Source organism: Triplophysa rosa, linkage group LG25, assembly GCF_024868665.1.
Source record: "Triplophysa rosa linkage group LG25, Trosa_1v2, whole genome shotgun sequence".
NCBI classification, from domain to species: Eukaryota; Metazoa; Chordata; class Actinopteri; order Cypriniformes; family Nemacheilidae; genus Triplophysa; species Triplophysa rosa.
The window spans coordinates 706,465-728,244 of record NC_079914.1 but is presented as its reverse complement, the minus strand read 5'-3'; the positions used below and the strand labels follow the sequence as shown (position 1 = coordinate 728,244).

Sequence of the window (21,780 nt, the reverse complement as noted above, 5' to 3'; positions counted from 1 at the left end):
AAAATGAAAAACGGTTACAAACCTGTAAAATTACAGTAAATGGCTGGAACCACTGCTGCCAGTACTTTACTGTAAATGTACGGGGAATTTTTTTACAGTGTATGCGATATTAAGTTTTATTTGATTACTTTAATCCATTTCTACCTTAAAAGGTATATATATATATATACAGGTATATATTTATACAGTATCTTATTTAATTTTCTGCTTTGCTCTCTTGTTTTATTGGTGCTGTTACTTGTAGCTTGATTATTTGTTCTTATTTTTATTTGTCAGTAGTCCCTTTTCCCTGAACATAGCACAAATCGAACCGAAACCGTGACAATAACACCGTGACACAAACCGAACCGTGAGTAATTTGAACCGTTACACCCCTAATATTAAAGACAGACAATGTGGAAATATTTAACACAGAAGATAAATAAACATTCCAGAGAACAGCTGTATATAACAAACAGATATCTAGAGATCAGATTATAAACTTGACAGGTGTGTTATAAAGTGGTGATTACAGGGTCTGTTTTAAGTCAGCCTGTGACTTACACTTTACTGCAGCGACTTTTGTCAAAGTGGCACGTCAAAACTAAATCCCAACACGCTTCATTGATTTAACCTCGAGTAGATGCAAACGCATGCTGAATTACCGCTTTACAGCATTAACATTAAGCTTTAAACAGCAGTTCAAGTTCAGAAATACATAAAATGCATAATTTAAATCTCAGATCTTTTTTTTTTCCTCTAGATTTAGAGACTCAAGCGTCTGTCTGCTCCTGCTCATTTGAGATTGTATTTAAAACATGAAATGACCACAGGGTCTCATTACAACAACCTTAAAGTGGAGGTATCATGCTATGTCATGCATTCTGACTTCTTTACACTGTTGAACGTGATGGCTTCTCATGCTTAACATGGTCAACTTGTTAAAAAACAAGTTGGACATATGACGTAGTATTTCTGTGCTTGATACACTCCCCCAGCACTCCAACTTGTTTCGGAAAGTTTTTTAAAAAGTCTGGATCCTTTGCACAGCCCGGGAAGCATGCGAGGTGGTGGCTGATTCTCGGGAGAAAACAGACACCCGTGACCGCAACGTCTCTATGACCATCTGCCCGCAGTGTGGCCAAGATGAGTCCACGAAGGCTGTCTCAGTGTGTTGGACCCCCAAACACCTGACATCCTCGATGAGGACACCGCACCCAAGAGAACAGCAGGACATGCCACGCTGGAGAAATTAGCTCTTTTAGAATGCAGACAGTGAGTCACCGTCTGCAGGCTCGAACACCTCTGGAACCGCCGAGACGCCCAGGGGAAGTCGCTGCAGGAAGGGACAGTCCGCTGCGCCACGTCATAGAACCGGCAATGTGAAGCTTTTGCTAAGTAGCAAGAGAAGATCTTCATAACCGAAGGCTCCGAAGAACAAAAGGTGAATGAATGATGCACGCCGTCTCCCTTTTATACCCGGATGTCCGGGGCGGAGTCCGGCATGCAAATTTCATTTGCCAATTTTCATTGGCCTTTTCTAAGTAGTCGGAAGCGATTGGTTCTCAGGGACGAACCCCATCTGTCGGTTCGACACAACGTCGAGAGAACGACAGAAAGGGAACTCGCCCTCACCCTACTCACCCTCTTGTCATTTCAAACCTTTATGACTTTCTTTCTTCCGCTAAACACAAAAAATATATTTTGAACAAAGCTGGTAACTGAACAGCACTGGACCCCATTCACTTCTATTGTATGGACACAAAACCAATGCAAGTGAATGGGGTCCAGTTAACAACATTTTTCAAAATATCTTCTTTTGTGTTCTGCAGAAGAAATAAAGCCACAGGCTACAGGTTTGAAATGACAAGAAGGTGAGTAAATGATGAAAGAATTTTTATTTTCACTTAAAGGCAAAAATATTGAACTGCAGCTCACCTTTAAAAACAAAACAAAAAAACCTGACATACTTATCTGTGCACCAATAGGACTTTCTGAGAGGCCAAATCAGTTTTATTTATAAAAACTGACTTTTTTAATAGTATCATAAAGTTCTATTTAAATAATGTGTTATAAATAGTTATTTAATCTACAATTATTTATCAGCTCATTGACAAAATGTTAAATGTTCTCTCATTTGTAATTGGTTTCGGACGAAAGCGTCAGCTAAATGATTAAATGTAATGTAAATGTATATTTACACCAGGCGAAGTAAAAATGTAAATAGCTTTTCCTCTAGCCAAACTGTTCAAGCATTTATTTAGACAGAATTAAACTTATAATAAATAATAATAAATACTCCAAGTCACCCTTACCTGCAGGTGTGTGAATGACGCAGTAATCTGAGTGATGTGCAGCGCGAGGCAGCGTGAGACGCAGCGCGCGCCCTCGATTTTCTCCAGAGTTTGCGCGTCTTCAGTCTTGCGGGTAACAGTCACGTCAAACACACAGAAAAGCAGAAAACAGCAGATCTTCCTCATAAACGTCATCATCTTCTTCTTCATCCCTTGCAGCTCTCACAGCCTTCACGTGTGTTATGCTGTGTGTGTGCTGTTGAATGAAAGCTGCGCGTGTGTTTGAGAGATGCGCGCTCCCGAACACGCCCCCAAACACGCACACATACAAAAGTGTGATTTTCAAGTGTCTATCAGATTTACGAAAAAAAGTGAGACAAAAAAGGGCAAAGTGAGATACTTTCTTTAGTTCAAATTTTGCGGTAAGCAGTGTATCGACTAATATGTAAGGTGATAGTTTACTAAAACTGTAGCGCTATTGTGCACTGAACGTATGTAGAGTCCTGGGGATGATAGGGAGGCTTTATGAAATCTTAAGCCCACTATTATTCTTAGTTTCTTTCTTATTTTTCTTGTTTTCTTCCCTATATGTACATTTGGCAGCGGTTTGCTTTGTTTAAAAAGTATTACAAGTTAGGTGTAAGCATATAAAAGAAAGGTAATTTATAAGGTTGCCATGAACAAGCCTATAGAGGGTATGCATCTACGTCACTTTCCCACGTGAAAATGTCGGGACACGCCCTGGGATACGCTCCCCTGGGTGGCCAAACACCCAGCATATTGGCTGAGGAGCCCTTACGAAAATGAACCATGTTTTTTTGTGGTGCAAGTGTAGTATCCATGTTTTTTGGTGCATTGATTACTTAGGGCAAAACCATGGTTTTACTACAGTAACCATCGTTTACTATGGTTTTTACAAAAAAAATGGTTGTCAAAACCATGGTTATTTTGTGATAACCATTGTTTTACTACAGTAACTATGTTTTTTGTTTGTTTGTTTTAACTGTAGTAAAACCATGTTTTTTTTCAATTTTAACCATAGTAAAACCATGGTCAATTTTCGTAAGGGAGAATAGGAGAAACAAAGAAACCGGGACTAAAACATGCAATTATTTGCTGAAACTACAAGCAGCTGGACTCGACGATGATTTTTACGACTTCTCTACGACGTACATAGGAATCGGGTGTTCCTGGACACTGAAATGTTGCGCGGAATTGCGTTTAATGATATTGTAACCATTCATTTTGCTTTTACCACTCAAGCAGGCGCGTTCCGGCGTGCTCACGTGGGAAAGTGACGACACGTGCATACCCTCTATTGCGTTTCCTGATATAAGCAGTCATTTTGCTGAGTGTTTTGCCACCCAGAAGGGCACGCTCCGGCTTGCTCACGTGGTAAAGTGACGATACGTCCATACCCTCTATATACTGCACTCCTAGCTGTATAGAAACATAAAAGACAAACCCCTCAACATTTCCTACTTTATCAATTCATCCATTCATGGAAAAACAGACACTTAAAAATAAAGGTGCGATAGAAGAAACGCTTTGGTCTGTATAGTTCAGTAAATAACCTTTAACATCTGCAGAACTTTTCTGTGTTTTTTACAAGGTTAACTGCAGTAGAAACGGGTTTCTTAGCTTATAAAAGATAATGATTCTTATAAGATCATTTGAATAAATGTTTTTTCGTAAACTAAACATTGCTGTAAAGAACCTAATATGAGCATCCAATTAAATACACTTGAAATACCATTAACATGTACACTTGGAGTGTAAAATATAATTACTTGAATTTTTATGTTTAATTCTTACTTCTTAGTTTACAATCTTACATAGATTTCTGTTTCTGTTTTTGATTAAATAACATTTCACTTCCAGAAGTGTTGTTGTGTACTGTGTTCAATATTATTGCTTTATACCAGCGCCATCATGTGGCCTGATTAGGTATAACTAGTGCAGATAGAGCAAATAATCTACATTCTCTGAATATAGATCCATAAGAATTTTTACATGTTCATATTGATTTTCTTATGATATCAGAGTTGTACTGAGCTTTATGAACAGGATTTGTGTTAGACATTATTCAAATATTATGCACGAGATACTACAAGAAATTAGATATTAATAAATATTAGTAAATGTTAGTAATATGTACAGGTGCTCAACGTAACCCAAACCTATGACACGCACACACTATTTGCACTGTAGCTGTATGAGGTTGCAGACTGATCAACCTGTTAATCTTTATCAAACCTGATTCCAAAGTCACATTTATCTCCCTATACACACAGATACTCAGCTGAATGAGGTTTTACTGGTTATCTTTTGCAAGACCATGATCGCAATAAGAAAGATGTTGACTCTGATTTGGATTATTCTGACCACAAATCTTTTGTGTGTCCATGGGACAAATTTAATGCACATTGCCTGTGATGACAAGGTCGTGGAGAAGTTGTCTCGACTGGCCACCACGTACATAAATGATGACCGAAAAACAGGTTACAAATTTGCCCTTAATAGAATCTCAAACGTCCAGGCACATCCACAGGTTGGTAAACTGTTATTTTTACCAGTGGAAAGGCAACCACGACATTAGAAGATGATTACATTAATTATTAGTAACGTAAAATGTTTTATAGATTCAGAGACAGAAAAATGATATTATTCATAAGAGTTTTTTTTATTTTATCAATATCAGTCCACTTTGTTGTGCCATAGGTTCCAGCGGGAAAAGTCTATTATTTGGATTTAGATGTTCTAGAGACCAAGTGTCATGTCCTGAGTGCAAAATCATGGAAGAAATGTCCTATACGACCTTTTATGGAAACAGTAAGACTTCAGACCCTTCCTGCTCACAAAATATGATTTGCTTCTACTAAACAGGGGATGTCTAAAATGAGGATAAAATCTAAATCTAAATTCTCTGGTTCAGAGAATAGAAACGTTGTTTATCTCTGTAACGTTTCTCCGTAGATATTGATCAAATTTTGAGGATTAACCAGAACTGTGTAGAGTGTGCAAAACATATAGCCAAATAACTTAATTAAGCATTAATAACTTATTTTGCGTTCAAATAGTTTATTCATGTATTTTGCTTCTGGTTTAACATCAATATTCAAGGTTATTTGAAGTATTTTTATGGAAGTGCTATTGCATGATAAACAAAAATGATACTTTACACAGTAATGTTTAGCAGAATCTCTCCGAGATCAGAGACTGTGTGTGAACAAAATGATTTAAGTTGACTGAAAAGTCAATGTGTGTTTCTTGTGTTGTAGCAAATCTCTGGAAACTGTAACACTACGGTACTGCATTCACCTGAGGGCTTCTCTTACCTTTACAGCTATGACTGCACGCTGTTCCCAGGTCAAAATTTTATTCCTCTTTAATGAGTTCACTGCATACTAGAAAGTAAAGGCAACAAAAGCACCAACTTTATAGTTTAGTCAACAGAGATCTTTGGGGAAGGTGCAATGTACAGTAACTATAGACATAGTTGCTAAGTTTAAAACACTCAATGATCATGTTTACATCGATAAGACTCACTCATTGATTCATTCTTGGAAACTGTAGATCATCTCATATATATATCCATATCATGCACATCATTATGTATCACAATTCACTTCTACTTTCCTAAGACCCTCCAGAGAAGTTAAAGTTGACCTGTCCAGACTGCCCTCTGCTGCTGCCTGTGGACAGTGAGGAAGCCATGTCGACTGCTCGGACGACCCTCATTAAATATAACAGACAAAGCACACTTCCTGTCAGTTTCACTGTGGACACTATTACCCGAGCAGCCCATCAGGTTACAATGGATGCCAAATAAGTATTCATTATACTGTGATACTGTGTCATTCTGTTCAAAGTTCCTGTTGCAAGAAACTAACTGTTTTCAAAAAAGTCATGAGCGTTTTTAAAATGCCAACCCCGCCTTTTTAAGTTGAAAGAAGTTCAACTTTTTTGGAAAAAACACCGTAGTCAGACACCTTTTTCACAGCTAACCAATGACAAGCAAGTAGTGAGACCTGTCTTTCCATAACAATATGCGGGGGAAGGTGATTGGTCGAGCAGCATCAAGCTCGAAAATATTAAATGGTGGCCGAAACACCAGTTGGAGCATAGTTTTGAATACATGTGTAACGGAGGCCAGCTAGTGAAGAGCTGTGCAGTGTGTAAACCTCACTCGCCCAACAACAAAGACGCTCTAGCGACAGACGCTAGGGACTGCGGTCTTTAGCCTCCTCGTTAGAGCACCCGTCTACCATCCGGACCGACGCCAGTTCGAGGCCCGCGCAGAGCGGGGCGAGTAGGACCGGTTACATTGGTGCCGTGACCCGGATTTGACCCGGCGTCGGTCCGGATGGGAGACGGGTGCTCTAACGAGGAGGCTAAAGACCGCAGTCCCTAGCGTCTGTCGCTAGAGCGTCTCTGTTGGTCGGGGAGTGAGGTTTACACACTGCACAGCTCTTCACTAGCTGGCATTTAATTTTTTCGAGCTTGATGCTGCTCGACCAATCACCTTCCCCCACATATTGTTATGGAAAGACAGGTCTCACTACTTGCTACTTCATTGGTTAGCTGTGAAAAAGGTGTCTGACTAGGGTGTTTTTTCCAAAAAAGTTGAACTTCTTTCAACTTAAAAAAAGGCAGGGTTGGCGTTTTAAAAACACTCAGGATTCTGTTGGTCGGGGAGTGAGGTTTACACACTGCACAGCTCTTCACTAGCTGGCCTCCGTTACACATGTACATTTAATTTTCACTTTCAGTAACTTTTGATTGCATTTCTAGCGAGAAATTAGTATTGCAGTTTTTAAATATGTGATTAGTTATTGCAAAGACATTCTCTCTTTGTAATGTGATCTGTGCACAATAGTGACAAACTTCCGATGTTGTCAGAGGTCGGAATATCAGTTTCTGGTTTAATTTCTAAAATTACTTATCATAACTAAAGAACGACTGGGGAAAGCCACATCTCTAACTTTACTCTTACTTACAGTGAGGGAAATAATTATTTGATCCCCTGCTGATTTTGTAAGTTTGCCTGTGTGGCGAGGAAGGCGGGACGGGAGCCGTGGGGCGGGGCCGGTGGCGTGAGTGATAATGGAAATCAGCTGTGCGTGCGCCGGTCCCGCATCACCCATGGAGGAGATTGGAAGCATAAAGGGAGGAATCGACGGGACTGCTGACGAGAGAGGACCGGGCCCGGACATATGTTAAGTTTTGTTTATGTATTTATGTTCGTGTGGCCGGCAGTCATCCGTGAGGGGCTGCCGGCCTTTTTACTGCAGGATTTATTGTTTATTTATTTTGATTAAATGTTTTGAATGTTCGCCGGTTCCCGCCTCCTTCCTTCCATTTTATTGAGCTTTATTACACTGGTGCCGAAACCCGGGAGGAAGGAGGGACATGCTGTCGAAGAGCCCTCGCCGCCGAGCGGCCTCGCGGTGCTGAGGAGTTCGGGCAGCGCGGACGAGGGACATGCGCCAGCGGCTGCCCGAGGCAGTGGTGCTGGAGCGAGAGGAATCGGTGGGGACGAAGAGCTCGTGGCCGTGCTCCTGGGACGAGGTGGGATGGTGGCTATAGAGGGAGCAAAGGAGTTGCCGCCGTTGGAATCCTGTTGCCAACAGCCATGATGGCGAGGAACAGGAAACGGTGAACTCGTTGCCGGCTGCCCTCAGCCAGAAGCCATCGGGGATCGGGCCCTCCACCGAATGTCCAGCACCACAACGTGGCACCGCGAGGAAGAGCCTCTCGACTGGGCTGAGGACCGAACGACAGCGTGTCAGGGAACCGGACCAAAACATTTTTTTTCCTCTCTCCCCTCTCTCGTCCCTGTTGATCCTCGTGCTCCCGTCTCCGCTTCTCGTCTCATCCGTACATACCCCCAGGCACTGCGGATGACGAGGGTTTGGTTGGGTGGGTGTTGTAGGTACAGTCTCGGTGGTACCCCCGGCCTGTAAGGGGCGATGTCTGTATGTGGCGAGGAAGGCGGGACGGGAGCCGTGGGGCGGGGCCGGTGGCGTGAGTGAGTGATAATGGAAATCAGCTGTGCGTGCGCCGGTGCCGCATCACGGCTCCCGTCACGCCTTCCTCGCCACAGCCTGCTTACAAAGAAATGACGGATCTATAATTTTTATGGTAGGCTTATTTTAACTGATACAGACAGAATATAAAAAAATCAGGGGAAAAAATGTTATATAAAGGTTATAAATTGATTTGCATTTCAGTCAGTGAAATAAGTATTTGATCCCCTACCAACTAGCAAGAATTCTGGCTCCACAGATTGGTTATGTGCCTATATGGACCACAGATTAGTCCTGTCACTTTAAGAAAGTACTCCTAAATAAGATTGTTATGTATATAAAAGATGCCTGCCAACAGAATCTGTATCTTCCATTTCAACCTCTCCACCACCATGGTCCAGACCTGACTGAAATGCAAATCAATTTATAACCTTTATATAACATTTTTTCCCCAGATTTTTTTAAATATTCTGTCTCTATCAGTTAAAATAAACCCACCATAAAAATTATAGACCCTCATTTCTTTGTAAGCAGGCAAATTTACAAAATCAGCAGGGATCAAATAATTATTTCCCTCACTGTACTTGTATAAGGGCCATTCTACAGAATTGGTGCAAAATCATAGTTGGAAACATCTTGAAAAAATGTGTTTTTTCCCCAGATTACAGATTGTATAATACCGAAGGTAGACATTTTCCAAATTTTTCTGAAATTACAATATGAAAACTAACTGAACAATTACTATAATTATTTTCAGGTTGCACAATATGAAAACAGGTTTTCATATTGTAATTTCAAAAACTATTTTTTTAAATGTTTCCACATGTAAATCAATAACAGTTACAATTTTAACAATATTTCAATAATAATTGCAATAAGTGTAATTTATGAGATTTGTTGTATTTTGTTTCCAATCTTTGTGAAAGGCATAAAATTGATCACACTGATTTAAAAGTAAAGGATTCATTAGTTTATATATACAGTGCATTGAACCAAACATTAGTTGATAATTTAATTTCCTTTTTTTGTCAAAACATCCCATGTTTCGGTCGTGACACACACATTTTCAGTAGTGATATGTTTTGGTAGTGATCTCAATATTTAATATGCACAGCTGAATCAGACTTTCAACATTTTATGTTAATACAAATAACTTACTATGTTGAACATACGCAGCCAGCACATATAGCCAGTGGCGTAGCCAGAATTTTATTTTTGAGGGGGCCTGTCTGTAAATGAGGGGTTCACTATGTATAGGTTTCTATCTATTACTAAAATGATGCACCTGTATTAGCGTGCGATCACACAGAACACGCTTTTCATGTTCGAAAACGCGAGGCGCGCCCTGCTGCTCTTTTGGTGACTCTTGAAAAGAGCAGCGCGCAACGTTTTTTTTATGTTGCTAGGTAACCACCGAAACAGCTGTCCTGTCAGTCAAGGATTATTGCGGGAGTTCCGGGTAACCCGAAACAGCCACAACAAGTTTCTCCTCCATGTCTCCAGGCGTTCCGAGCATCTGTAAACTTCCGTTGCCACAAGGGAAGCCCCGCCTCTCCACTCATTCGATTGGACAATGGAAAAAAGCGCACATGACGTCAAGCGAGTTTGAGTTTTTGTCAACTTCAGGCGCTCAGACTGAGCGCTCCTCCAAAAACGCGAGGCGCAGCAGGCGGCAGAAATGCGAGGCACCGGGCGCGCATAAGCAGCGCGCAAAACGCTCCCCAGCTAACAATTTTTGGTTCCCAGAACGTTCCCCTAACGTTAGTTTTTGGTTACCAGAACGTTCCCCTAACGTTAGTTTTTGGTTCCCAGAACGTTCCCCTAACGTTAGTTTTTGGTTCCCAGAACGTTCCCCTAACGTTAGTTTTTGGTTCCCAGAACGTTATTTTCTAAGGTTCGTTTTTGGTTCTCCAGGAAAGTTTTCTTTACGTTAATAGAACGTTAGTTTCTGGTTCCCATAACGTTCTGGGAACCAAAAACTAACGTTAGGGGAACGTTACCCTAACGTTATAGAAACCATGAAACTAACGTTTTATTTCCGTAAAGATAACCAAAAACAAACCTTAAAAAAACTTTCTGGGAACCAGAAACTAACGTTATGGGAACGTTCCCAGAACGTTAGCCTAAAATATTTTTCTCGGTCCATTTACACGTCAGTAATGAATACATCCATGCTGTGTTTTTATCCATCGCAATCTAATCTAATTAAAATAAGTAAACTGCATCATCCCACACAATATGGAGGATGAAATCAATGCATTAGATTATTCTTTTAGCCTAATAATTCCTTTTTCATCACTAAAGTAGCCTAATTTTCGATTTAAACAGCACAGTATATCATTTCTAATAAAACCACACTGTGTGTAGGCCTACCTCAACATCAGACATTATAGATATCGAAATAAAATAACCAATGACTTCAACACAATATTTAAAGCAGATTTTTATTGACAGAAGAATAAACATTTAATTATCTTCAGGCTAACAATATTCTTGTCTCACCACAGAAGTATAGCGCGGCTCCGTCTTTAGATATAACAATCAAAAGCCCTGAGTTTCAGTCCTTTCATCATGGTCTGTTGATTTAGATGTGTCAAATCAATCGAAAATCACGAAAATATAAGTCTACTCTCAAATCTGTACGGTTTTAAATAAAAAATTAAAATAAATAAACCGCTAAACTAATGTGTTAGTCGGTGAGGTAAAACGAAATGACCGTTAATTTTTAAATGACGGGAGTGCGCGGCAGAGCGGAGAATGCACGTGCTCGAGCGCACACACATACAGTAACAGACAACCACACTAAAGAAATACACATGGATATAGATGATTGTATTTTCATTTAGCTTAACTAGTTTATTATTTTCAGCCATTAAAGGGCACATTTATTAATTTCATTTGGTTTTCAATGTGATCTTATAATTTATGTATTGCACATGTCACTGACGTTTACCAGTTTTGACTATTTTTACCATAAAAAATAGCCAAAAAAAGAACCATCAGGGAACGTTACTTTCTGGTTATTTTCTGGTTGCAAAAAAATAACCAGAAAATAACCATCAGAGAACGTTATTTTCTGGTTGCAAAAAAATAACCAGAAAATAACCATCAGGGAACGCTATTTTCTGGTTATTTAAAACAAACCAGCCTGCAACGTTCTGGGAACGTTATTTTCTGGTTGCAAAAAAATAAAACCTGAAAAGAACGTTCTTAGAACGTTATTTTTTGGTTCCCAAAAAAATAACCAAAAGGGAACCAAAAACTAACGTTAGAGGAACGTTCTGTGTTTGCTGGGTCCCTGCCAACTGAAAACAATTCAAAAGAGTCGCATCTCACAGCAAAATACGCGTTCTGTCTAATCAGGCCCTTAAAATCATTTCACGGTTTTAGCAAACATAAACATAGCCTAGCGGTTCTTAATCTGGTCCTCGTCGGAAGTTTGAAGGGTTATTTAACCGCAACCATGAGATTTGGGTAACGTTAGTAGTCACGTTTCGTGCACTTCAATTCCCCTTATGCCCACTTCGCAGGGCTCTTACGGGTGAATTGAACAAACCTCTGAAGCGGTAAGAGACGCATATAAAATATGCAGAGGGGAGTCGAGATTAAGAACAGCAGTAGCTCGGCGGCTACCAGTCAAAACGTTCGACCTGATTTTGCCAGGTGGTTGATGTCCTCAGGACAACATATTTTGTTGACCTAAGGACAACATTTTTATGAATAAAACCTAAACCCACACCAAACCCCAACCCTAACCATAACTTACCCCTAAAATCAGAGGGAAATGATAAGTGAAAAACAATGGTCTAGAAGCACCTAATCCTTTTAAGATTAAATTTAAAATAAACTGTAAATTATTTTTGAAATCTGTTTGGTTGATTTAAATGTTGTCCCAGGGTCAACATGATGTTGTCCTAAGGATATCAACCACTTGGCAAAAACAGGTCTCAGTCAAACCATTGGCTTACCTTTTACGTGACAAGGTGGAGTGTTTGAGGGTGAGAAAAGTTTCTGTTGAGAAAAGTCTTTCGAAACTACAAGAAGTCAAATGCAGTGTAATCGTTATCTTTAGCAGTCTACTCATTTTCTTCTTGCTCATCTTTTCGTAATTTATAAAAAAAGTATTATTGTGGGCACCCGCCATCGCAGCGTACAAATTAAACTCTTGGCAAAAGATGCTATGCACAACACGTGACATAATTAAATCAATAACTTTGAAAACAGCGGGGGGGCACTGATTGGTCGATCAACCAGAGTAACAAATCAACAATCCCTTATTGTTTATATTAAGCAATCAAAAATCTGGGGGGTCGTACATGTAAATGAGGGGACCTAGGTCCCCTCAGGACCCTTTGTGGCTAAGCTGCTGTCAGACACACATCTGACAGTAAATATCTAATAGAAAACCTACAGCTCACATACTATATCACTACTAAAACATACTAAAGTACTAATGATTTGCATAACTGTACGGAGTACTGTATGGATTAATTTTCCCTTTTTCTCACTACCGAATCAATTTTTGTCACTACCGAAACAATGACACCCAGTGATACGTACACAGTTCTGAACAGATGTACACACATAAAAAGTGCATTTTATGGAATAACTCCCAAAAAAGTTTGCTTATAATTGCAAAAAAAGATGTTTGATAGTGACGTTCCTTAAAGTTACACACACACTTTCAGACTTTTGAACACATTTACTCCAAAATGATAAGACTGATGTACTCACCATGTAGCTATTAGAGAGAGGGACACAGTAATGATTCTTGATAAAAAATGTAGAGTTGTGGCTAAAATCAGTCTCAGCCAATGGACTAAAATATACACTGTTTCGGTAGTGACATGAAAATCCGGGACACATTTTTTTTTACATAAAGTTTAATCATTTAAAAATAAAATATATATTTTTTAAAACAACAATAGAAAAAAATGCTAAACATTTTTTAAATATAATTTTCATAAATTTAAATTTAGGGGTTTGGGACACCCATCTCCCAATTGAAAGTACCAAATAAATGATGATTTTATATATATTAAGCTTACTGATATTAAAAAATATTATTGTGGGTTTCGAAAGATCATAGTAAACAACCAAGATTTGAATACTTGAATGCTTTTTTTGATGTGGGACAGCAGTTTACACAAATTCTGTAGAGTGGCCCATAAACACTAGCAGTTGTCAAAGGAACGAGACGTTATTCCACTGATTAGATTAATCATTTTACGCGTTTTCTCCTCCATAGAAGTCCATTATAAGGAAACAGCTCAGCTCAAGGCAGCGCAATGTTTGATATCGGTGATAAAAATATATATAATTTGGTTTTCCCTGGTTGTTGTTCAGGTACGTGAAGTCTTAAACTTTTCCTTAGAGTACAGCCTAATGGACTCATGCGGGAGAAAATGCGTAACGTGAGATTATTCACTTTATCCGTGGAATAAGAGCTAGTTTTTTTTACAGCGGCTGGTGTTTATTAATAGTACATTTGACAGAAATGTGGTTTTCCCACAGTCGTTGTTTTGGTATGTTAAGTCGTTTTAGAAATTAAACTGGAGACTGATACCCCAACTTCTGATAACATCGGAAGTTTGTCACTACGATTGTGCGCAGAGTCCATTCAAATAGACTTCTGTTACGCTGCCTGAAGCCTGAATCTTTTTTCTGAGCTGCCTTCGTGGACAAACGCTGCCTCCGAAGTCACTGTCAGCTGATAGTTGTAACCACAACGCTGCAAGTTGTCAACTTTGTCTTTCAAATTTGAACACAGCCTATGAGTGCATTTAAAAAAATAAGTCCTTTAAAAAATAAGAAAAGAAGCCCAAAAGTTTAACTAACACAGAACACATAAAAGTAAAAAGTTATGCAATTCTAGTGTAAATCATATTTACTGAAAGACTATGGTAGTCGATGGGTCCAAGAACTGTTTGGTTACCAGCATTCGTCCAAATATACATTATCCCTTACTTAAACTTTATTGTATTTTGTAGCTGCAATGTCACCTCTTGACATTTTATCAACCAGCTTCTTAGGTCTAGAGGTCACAGTTTAGCTGAGCAATGAGCAAAAACATTGAGGGAGGGGGAGAAAAACTGACAACAGAGTTGAGAAGGAGGTGTGGCGAGTCACCCATTTCCCAATCAGGAATTGGATACGGAAGCAATCACCGCATACACCTGCTGGTCGTCAGCACCTGCAGCTCGTTCCCGGATGGGATAAAAACGGGAGAAGACAGAGAGAGGGTTAGCTACGACTCCATACTTACTGTGTGTGTTGATCCTGTCCCTCTTTTCCCCTCTTTCAAAGATACGAGTGCCTGACGACCAGCAGACGAAACCTCCCTGCACTAATGATCCCTCACCGACCGCACAGAGCACCCAGATACACTCTGCTATTCTCTTCACCACAAAAATCTTGTAAATAAACCACCCTCCGGGGCTTTAAACCTCACCGAAGTGTTCGTTTCATGTCTTGCTCGCCACATCTGGTGGACAGCTCACTATACGGCAGGACAGGATGGAATAAACGATCGGATGCGTGGCGGAAGCCACCGCCGCCAGGATACCTCTCCCCGACAGCCAAGGATCGGCACACCACCACCTCACCAAACTTGGCGACCTGGACGACATTGAGGCTTACCTACATACTTTTGAGGTGATAGCGGTCCAGGAAGCCTGGGATAAAGCCGACTGGGTACAGATTCTAACTCCGTTTTTGACCGGGAAAGCCCAACGAGCATACTTCTCTATGCCGGCCCCTTCGAACACGGATTATGGCATGTTGAAAAGGTAAATCCTCGCCCGGGTCGGTTTGTGTCCCCAGTCAACGCAGCCCAACAGTTTCACGAGTGGACATACACGGAAGTAGTGCCGATCAGCACCCAGGCTGCGCACATCACACGCCTAGCCCACCTCTGGCTGCTGCATGATAATCCCACGGCATCCCAGGTCGCTGAGAAGGTGATCATCGACCGCCTGTTGCGGTCCCTGCCTCGATGCTTCCAAGGACCGGTTAGAATGAGGGATCTGCGGGAGGGCACCTTAAGACCGGTAGACAGACCAGCGGCCCCCTCCCCCCGAGACGAGCCAATGCAGACGGAACCAGCCTCCCCAGGACCCCGGGCTTGGCTAGCCGGCTGCGCCGTGCACAACACCTTGCCGTCGGAAGCCCTGGAGAGGGTCATGCACATCGACGGGAAGCCGGTCACCACGACACTGGACTCCGGGAGTTCGGTGACCCTAGTACAGCCTTAAGTGGTTCGACCCCGGCCCCCGAGGAAAACTGACGATTCCTATCACGGGTATTTGTTAACGTCTGTGAAAATCACAGACTAATGGCGTTTGGGCCAGCCATTTTGGGCGGCACCGCTCGCCTATATAAGTCCAGGCGGAACACCATTCAGTACAATATTCGACTGCAGTGTGATGTAAAGACTCGCTGCGTGACACTGTAGCACTGCCTGCTACGCAATGCTCATTCCCGTTATCTCAGGGAACCGGGGTTATGTGAGTAACCTTATCGCTCCCTTTCCACACGGTTCACTTCGTATTGTGTTTAGCAAAATGCTATGGGAATCATATCCCATCACGCCGTGTTACAACAGACTTGAAGAATGTGTGTGACCCAGAGATTGGGCACTCGTAGGTGCCCTAAAAACCCGGCAGCGGGAGCGCAGGCTCACCGGAGCCCACCACATGTGCACTAGCACAGCAGTATAACCAAATAATATGAGCGCATACAGCGGCTCATAACATTCAGTGTCCAAGCCCTAATCAGGCAGATAAGATCTGTGCTTGCAGGGCAAGTACGTCCAGACTGTAAAATCTGGTGAAGGTGGACGGCGAGGACCATCATAGATATCCTCGTGGACCATGCCCCGGAGGAAGCCATACCTCCGGTAGAGTGTGCTTTCACCCCTAACGGACACGGCAAATTCAAGGATTCTTAAGCAGCTGTGATGGCATCCACAATCCATCTGGATAAATGCTGCTTCGAGATTGGTAAACCAAGCATGCGAAGCTTACAAACAGCTGTTCTGACTTTCTGTACTGAGCAGAGTGGTCGGTGTACACTCGTAGTTCCCTGACTGGGCAGAGCGGATGCAGTGGCTACTCATTGTTTCCCGAGAGGAGAGCGAGCAGAGAGACCACTTGAACCCTATATGGGGTGGATAAGATAAAACCTTGGGACCGTATCCCGCTTTTGGTCTAAGGACCACCTTACTGTCGTTAGGGCCGAATTCTAGACAGGACGGTTCCACCGAAAAGGCATGCAGATCTCTGACTCGTTTAAGGAGGAGGGCGGTTTTTAGAGAGAGGGATCCCAAGTCAGCAGACTAGAGCGGCTCGAACGGTGGTCCGCGCAGACCTCTTACGACAATGGAGCGATCCCAGAGCAGGACCGAGCGCAGCTGGGGAGGATTTAATCTCCTTGCGCCCCTGAAAAATTTAACGATCAGAAAGTGCATCCCGATTGGAAGCCCAAATGGATTCTCTATTCCCTGTGCCACTGTGAGATAGCATATCCGCCCCTGTGTTCACTGTGCCCGGGACGTGCGTAGCTCTGACCGAGTGGACATGCCGCTGACCCCCAAAAAGGAAGCGTTTAGCATTTCTAGGGCAGCATAGTTCTCGTGCAGTCGTGCGTCACTTTGAGCATTAGCTATCCCGACTTCCATGCTCGAGGAGGGACTCTCGCTTTCAGCCAAAATTGCAGCGGCCACATGTGGAGCAGACTCAGTGGAATGACGGGGGATGCCGCAGCCAATCTCTGAAACTTCTTGAGCGGGACGAAAGAGCCTACTCTGCAGAGTAAAACCTAAGCCGCAGAGCGCTTGACTACCGAGGCGCGTTCCTGCATTAGCCAGGCTCAAACCCGTGTGGAGTCGAGCGTCATGCCAAAAAATGAAATTTGTGGGGGTTAGCAAACTCTTGGCGAGGTTGATTTTGAACCCCAATTTCTCCAAATGCCTGAGGACAGCGAACCTGTTTGTGCATATCTCTTGTTCCGACCAGGCTAGAATAAGCCAGTCATCAAGATCATTCAGAATGTGGATGCCCGCCTGTCACAGGGGGGAAAGCGCCCCACGTACATTTACCAAAGCCCGAAGGGAAGGACTGTGTATTGGTAAGCCATCCCCTCGAATGCAAATCTCAAGAGCGGTCTGTGGCAGGGCGCTATCTGGACTTGAAAATAAGCGTCTTTCAGATCCACCGATATAAACCAATCCCCGAATTTGGGCCATAATCCATTTGGCAGTGACCATTTTGAATGGCCATCTCATAAGCGAGTGATTAAAAACACGTAAATCTAGAATAGGTCTCAGGCTGCCGTCTTTCTTCGGGACGAGGAAAATGACTCGCTGTGTGCCATGGGAACCTTTTCCACAATGCCTTTCTCTAGCAGGGCTTGTACTTCGGCTCTGAGCATTTGTGTGCGATCATTGGAGACCGAAGAGTGTAATATGCCTCTGAACCGGGGAGGCCTGCAAGCGAACTGAAGCGAGTAGCCATTTTTATCACGTTTATGATCTGTTCCGAAATGCCAGGGATGGAGAGCCAAACGTGAAGTTTGTCGGCAAGCTTTTGTGGAGTCGCGGGACGCGGGCTGACACGCGCTGGCGGAATGCTGCTTTCCTCTGGTAAAATTTGTGAGGAGTTAAAAATAGGGGTTTAACTATCACAGCGATAGTGGGTTTGGAAGCACATATCGTGTGAGCGGGCCCATAACCTACAGAATTGGCATCGTGTCCAGTGCCCTGATGAAAACAGAGGACTGGGTAGCACGGGATCTTCGGGGGTGGTTCGGCCGAGGTGAGACTTAACCCCTTTCTCTTCCTCGGGTTCCATGCCTCAGGTATTCGGAGTCGGCACAGGGTTGATCGTCAGCCGGGGACGGGGATCTCTCACTCTGGGAAGACTGGCATGCCTAGCTGGATGAGAGCACTTCAGATCAGGCTCCGCTCTCGGCTACTACGGGGGCTGTGGCAGTGTGGGCTCCGGCTTGGGACGTTTCTGCTGTGGCGGCAGTTTTGAATGGCTGGTATCAGCAGAATACCCTCTCCTACAGGAGAATCAAGGATGGAAACACGGTCTGCGTCCTTGATATCTGTCAGATTTAACCAAAAGTGGTGTTCCAACACCACCACGCTGGCCATGGCACCTCCGACTGCTTGAGCACGCAGATCCAGATCTGTTGCACTGCGCAGCTCGCAGAATAACACCAGGTCGGGCCCCGTCTCGTCCATATCGTGGAGAAGCTTCGCCTGGAAAACTTGGAGGACCGCCATTGCGTGGAGGGCAGAAGCAGCTTGGCCGTCGGCGGCATAAGACTGACGGCGGCTAAGATGTCAGACGGCACAGCTTGGACAGGTGACTGGGTCTAGCTTTTCAACCGCTGGCTGAAGATGGGAAGAGGTGGGCAGCTAAGGATTTCTCCAGAGAGGGAGCCTCGTATAGTCTTTGTCATCCGTGCTGTCAACAGAGGAGAGTGTGTGGGTGACAGAGCTGTGGGCGTGGGTAGAGTGGGGGGCGCACCACGATCTAGTGAGATCTTGGTGAACCTCTGGGAAGAAAGTGTGTTCCAGCTCGATCGGAGATGACCAGTCAATGCTGATCTCCGCAACCGCTTTGGACAGGATTCTTCGTCCGAAGCGACCCAATCGTCGTTCTCCGAGGCAGGGGACAAAAGTTCATCCAGCTTGTCTGAACTGCTGAAAGAGACCATGCCACTGGCACTGGAGGAGGGGCGTAGGTCCTTGTAGGCGAAGCAGACAGGATCGCTGCATTGTGGTGAAGAGAGAGTACGCTGCCTTTTCCGTCTCTACTGGAGAGGTACGATTTATAAGCTTTTTTGCCCATGGGGACCTCAATTTTGGTCCCCATGGTGACATGAGTCCCCATGAGTTGGTGAGTATTGAGGTTTAGGTTCCCCCAGAATATAAAAACAAGGCAGCATGCACGCACGCACGCAGGCAGGCACACACACACAAATAAAATTTAATAGTCACAGGAAATAAATTTGAAATATCTTGGATGAGCCTTGAAAAATGTTATGACTTGGATTTACCCCGTCTTTAGTCGTAAAAGGCACACTGTACTAACAATCTTCTTTCTATCTAACAAAGTGCAACATATTCTAATTTTATTTTTGAGTTTAATTTTGTTTCTCTTCCTCAGAAATCCCCTGTTTCCGTTAGTTTTGTGGAGTACACCATTCAGGAGTGTTCCATGAGTCCTTTCCCAGAGGTCCTGTGTGAGCCAGGACACAAAGGAAAAGATGTGAGTTCCTGTCATTGTGCTTTATCAACAAATAACTTGCTGGAACTGCATAATTTTACTATGCTTTTATTATGTTTGTGTATCAGATTATGTCCACCAATTTAATTTTAAAGATCACAGGCAGTTTCTGGCAACCTCATATTAATCTTGAGTGCCTATACAGTAGTATTGCATACTTTGTATCTTCCGGGGTGCCGCCTGGGTAGGGAGCGCTGGAACCGGAGCTGGCGTCGAAGGGGGCCGGGGCTGCTGGGGAGCAGAGGCCGCACGGGAACTCGAAGGCCTACGGGCGGCCGAGTCGCGGCGGGGAAGAATATGGCTAATCGCCTCCGTCTGCTTCTTCACCGTCGAGAACTGCTGAGCGAAGTCCTCGACACTGTCACCAAACAGCCCACCCTGCGCAATGGGCGCGTCGAGAAAGCGGACTTTCTCGGCGCGCTCATCTGCGCAAGGTTGAGCCAGAGATGCCTCTCCTGGACCACAATGGTGGACATCGCCCGACCCAGAACCCGCGCGGTCACCTTGGTCGCCCTTAGAGCGAGGTCGGTGGCGGTTCGGAGTTCCTGCATTAACCCCGGGTCGGTCTTACCCTCGTGGATCTCTTTCAACGCCTTGGCCTGATGGACCTGCAGGATGGCCATGGCGTGGAGAGAGGAGGCAGCTTGGCCCGCGGCAGTGTAGGCCTTCGACACCAGTGATGCCGAAGTCCTACATGCCTTGGACGGGAGTTTCGGTCGACCTCTCCAGGTGGACGCCGCCTGCGGGCACAGGTGCACCGCGACTGCACGTTCCACCTCGGGCACGTCGACGTAACCCCTAGCCGCCCCACCATCGAGGGAAGAGAGAGCGACGGAACCGGTCTGACGTGTACGCGCCGAGAAGGGGGCATTCCACGTCTTCGTCAGTTCCTCATGCACCTCCGGGAAGAATGGAACAGAGGTTGGGCGCGGCTTGGAGTCGCGCTCAGAGCCCAAGAACCACGTATCCAACCGTGAGCGCTGGGGGAGAGGCACCGGAGTACACTCTAACCCAATGCACACGGCGGGCCGGGAAAGCATGGCCGACATCTCGACATCCGCCTCCTCCTGAGCTCGTCTCCCCTTGGGGGGGGAGCTGCAGAGAGTCGTCGGGATCGGATGCCAGCAATTCGCTCTCCGATGCTGCGATGGACATCTCATCCTCATCACGCATCGTGTCCGACTGCATGAAGGAGGACGCTGACGGTGTGGCACCGCTAGCTAGGGAACAATGAGGCGAGCGAGACGGGGTGCGAGCGGTCCGCGGGCACTTGGCTGACGGATTAGCGCTCGCAGAAACCCCCATATCACCCTCGCCGCTCGCCTTGGCGAACGGAATGGCCTTAGCCATCCTCGTCACAGCCCGGGAAGCATGCGAGGTGGTGGCTGATTCTCGGGAGAAAACAGACACCCGTGACCGCAACGTCTCTATGACCATCTGCCCGCAGTGTGGGCAAGATGAGTCCACGAAGGCTGTCTCAGCGTGTTGGACCCCCAAACACCTGACACAGACATCGTGCTTGTCCCCATCCTCGATGAGGACACCGCACCCAAGAGAACAGCGGGACATGCCACGCTGGAGAAATTAGCTCTTTTAGAATGCAGACGGTGATTCACCGTCTGCAGCTCGAACACCTCCGGAACCGCTGAGATGCCCAGGGGAAGTCGCTGCAGGAAGGGACAGTCCGCTGCACCACGTCGTAGAACCGGCAATGTAGAATTTGCTAAGTAGCAAGAGTTGCACTTCATCAGCGAAGGCTCCGAAGAACAAAAGGTGAATGAATGATGCACGCCGTCTCCCTTTTATACCCGGATGTCCGGGGTGGAGTCCGGCATGCAAATTTCATTTGCCAATTCTCATTGGCCTTTTCTAAGTAGTCGGAAGCGATTGGTTCTCAGGGACGAACCCCATCTGTTCGACACAACGTCGAGAGACCGACAGAAAGGGAACTAAGATCGCCACACGACAGGAATTATCTTGGTTTGCTGAGTTTGACCCCTTTTTACAAGAGCATTTAAAGAAGCATGGGCAAAAAGGTAAAGGTAAGCCCTCTTATTTGTCCTCGCGAATCTGTGAAGAGTTTATCTCATTAATGGGAGAAAAAACTAAGAAAATCATTGCAACTGAAATCCAACAGGCCAAATTTGTTTCTGTAATTGTGGATTTGACACCTGATCTTTC

The 21,780-nt window shown here is 44.2% G+C and overlaps 2 protein-coding genes across 2 annotated transcripts in view; one reads left to right on the top strand and one right to left on the bottom strand.

The window, feature by feature from the left end:
* anos1b (anosmin 1b) overlaps nt 1-2,537 on the bottom strand; it is a 134,405-nt gene extending 131,868 nt beyond the window's left edge. Inside the window, exon 1 of the mRNA XM_057324940.1 lies at nt 2,295-2,537. Within this exon, the coding sequence (XP_057180923.1) occupies nt 2,295-2,483 (189 nt within the window). The 5' untranslated portion in view covers nt 2,484-2,537. The remainder of the gene's footprint in view (nt 1-2,294) is intronic.
* Nucleotides 2,538-4,629: 2,092 nt separating this feature from the next.
* On the top strand, nt 4,630-6,105 carry si:ch211-262h13.5 (uncharacterized protein LOC571127 homolog). The gene is made up of 4 exons (XM_057326434.1): nt 4,630-4,824; nt 4,995-5,105; nt 5,555-5,642; nt 5,918-6,105. Exons 1-4 carry the CDS (start codon nt 4,630-4,632, stop codon nt 6,103-6,105), a joined length of 582 nt encoding a protein of 193 aa, XP_057182417.1.
* The last annotated feature ends 15,675 nt before the right edge of the window (nt 6,106-21,780 follow it).

What these genes read in the sequence shown, in the direction of transcription:
- si:ch211-262h13.5 (XM_057326434.1), top strand. Translation starts at nt 4,630, where the DNA reads ATGTTGACTCTGATTTGGATTATTCTGACCACAAATCTTTTGTGTGTC. An exon ending in ACGTCCAGGCACATCCACAG is followed by an intron (nt 4,825 to 4,994) that starts GTTGGTAAACTG and finishes GTTGTGCCATAG; the next exon opens with GTTCCAGCGGGAAAAGTCTA. An exon ending in TACGACCTTTTATGGAAACA is followed by an intron (nt 5,106 to 5,554) that starts GTAAGACTTCAG and finishes CTTGTGTTGTAG; the next exon opens with CAAATCTCTGGAAACTGTAA.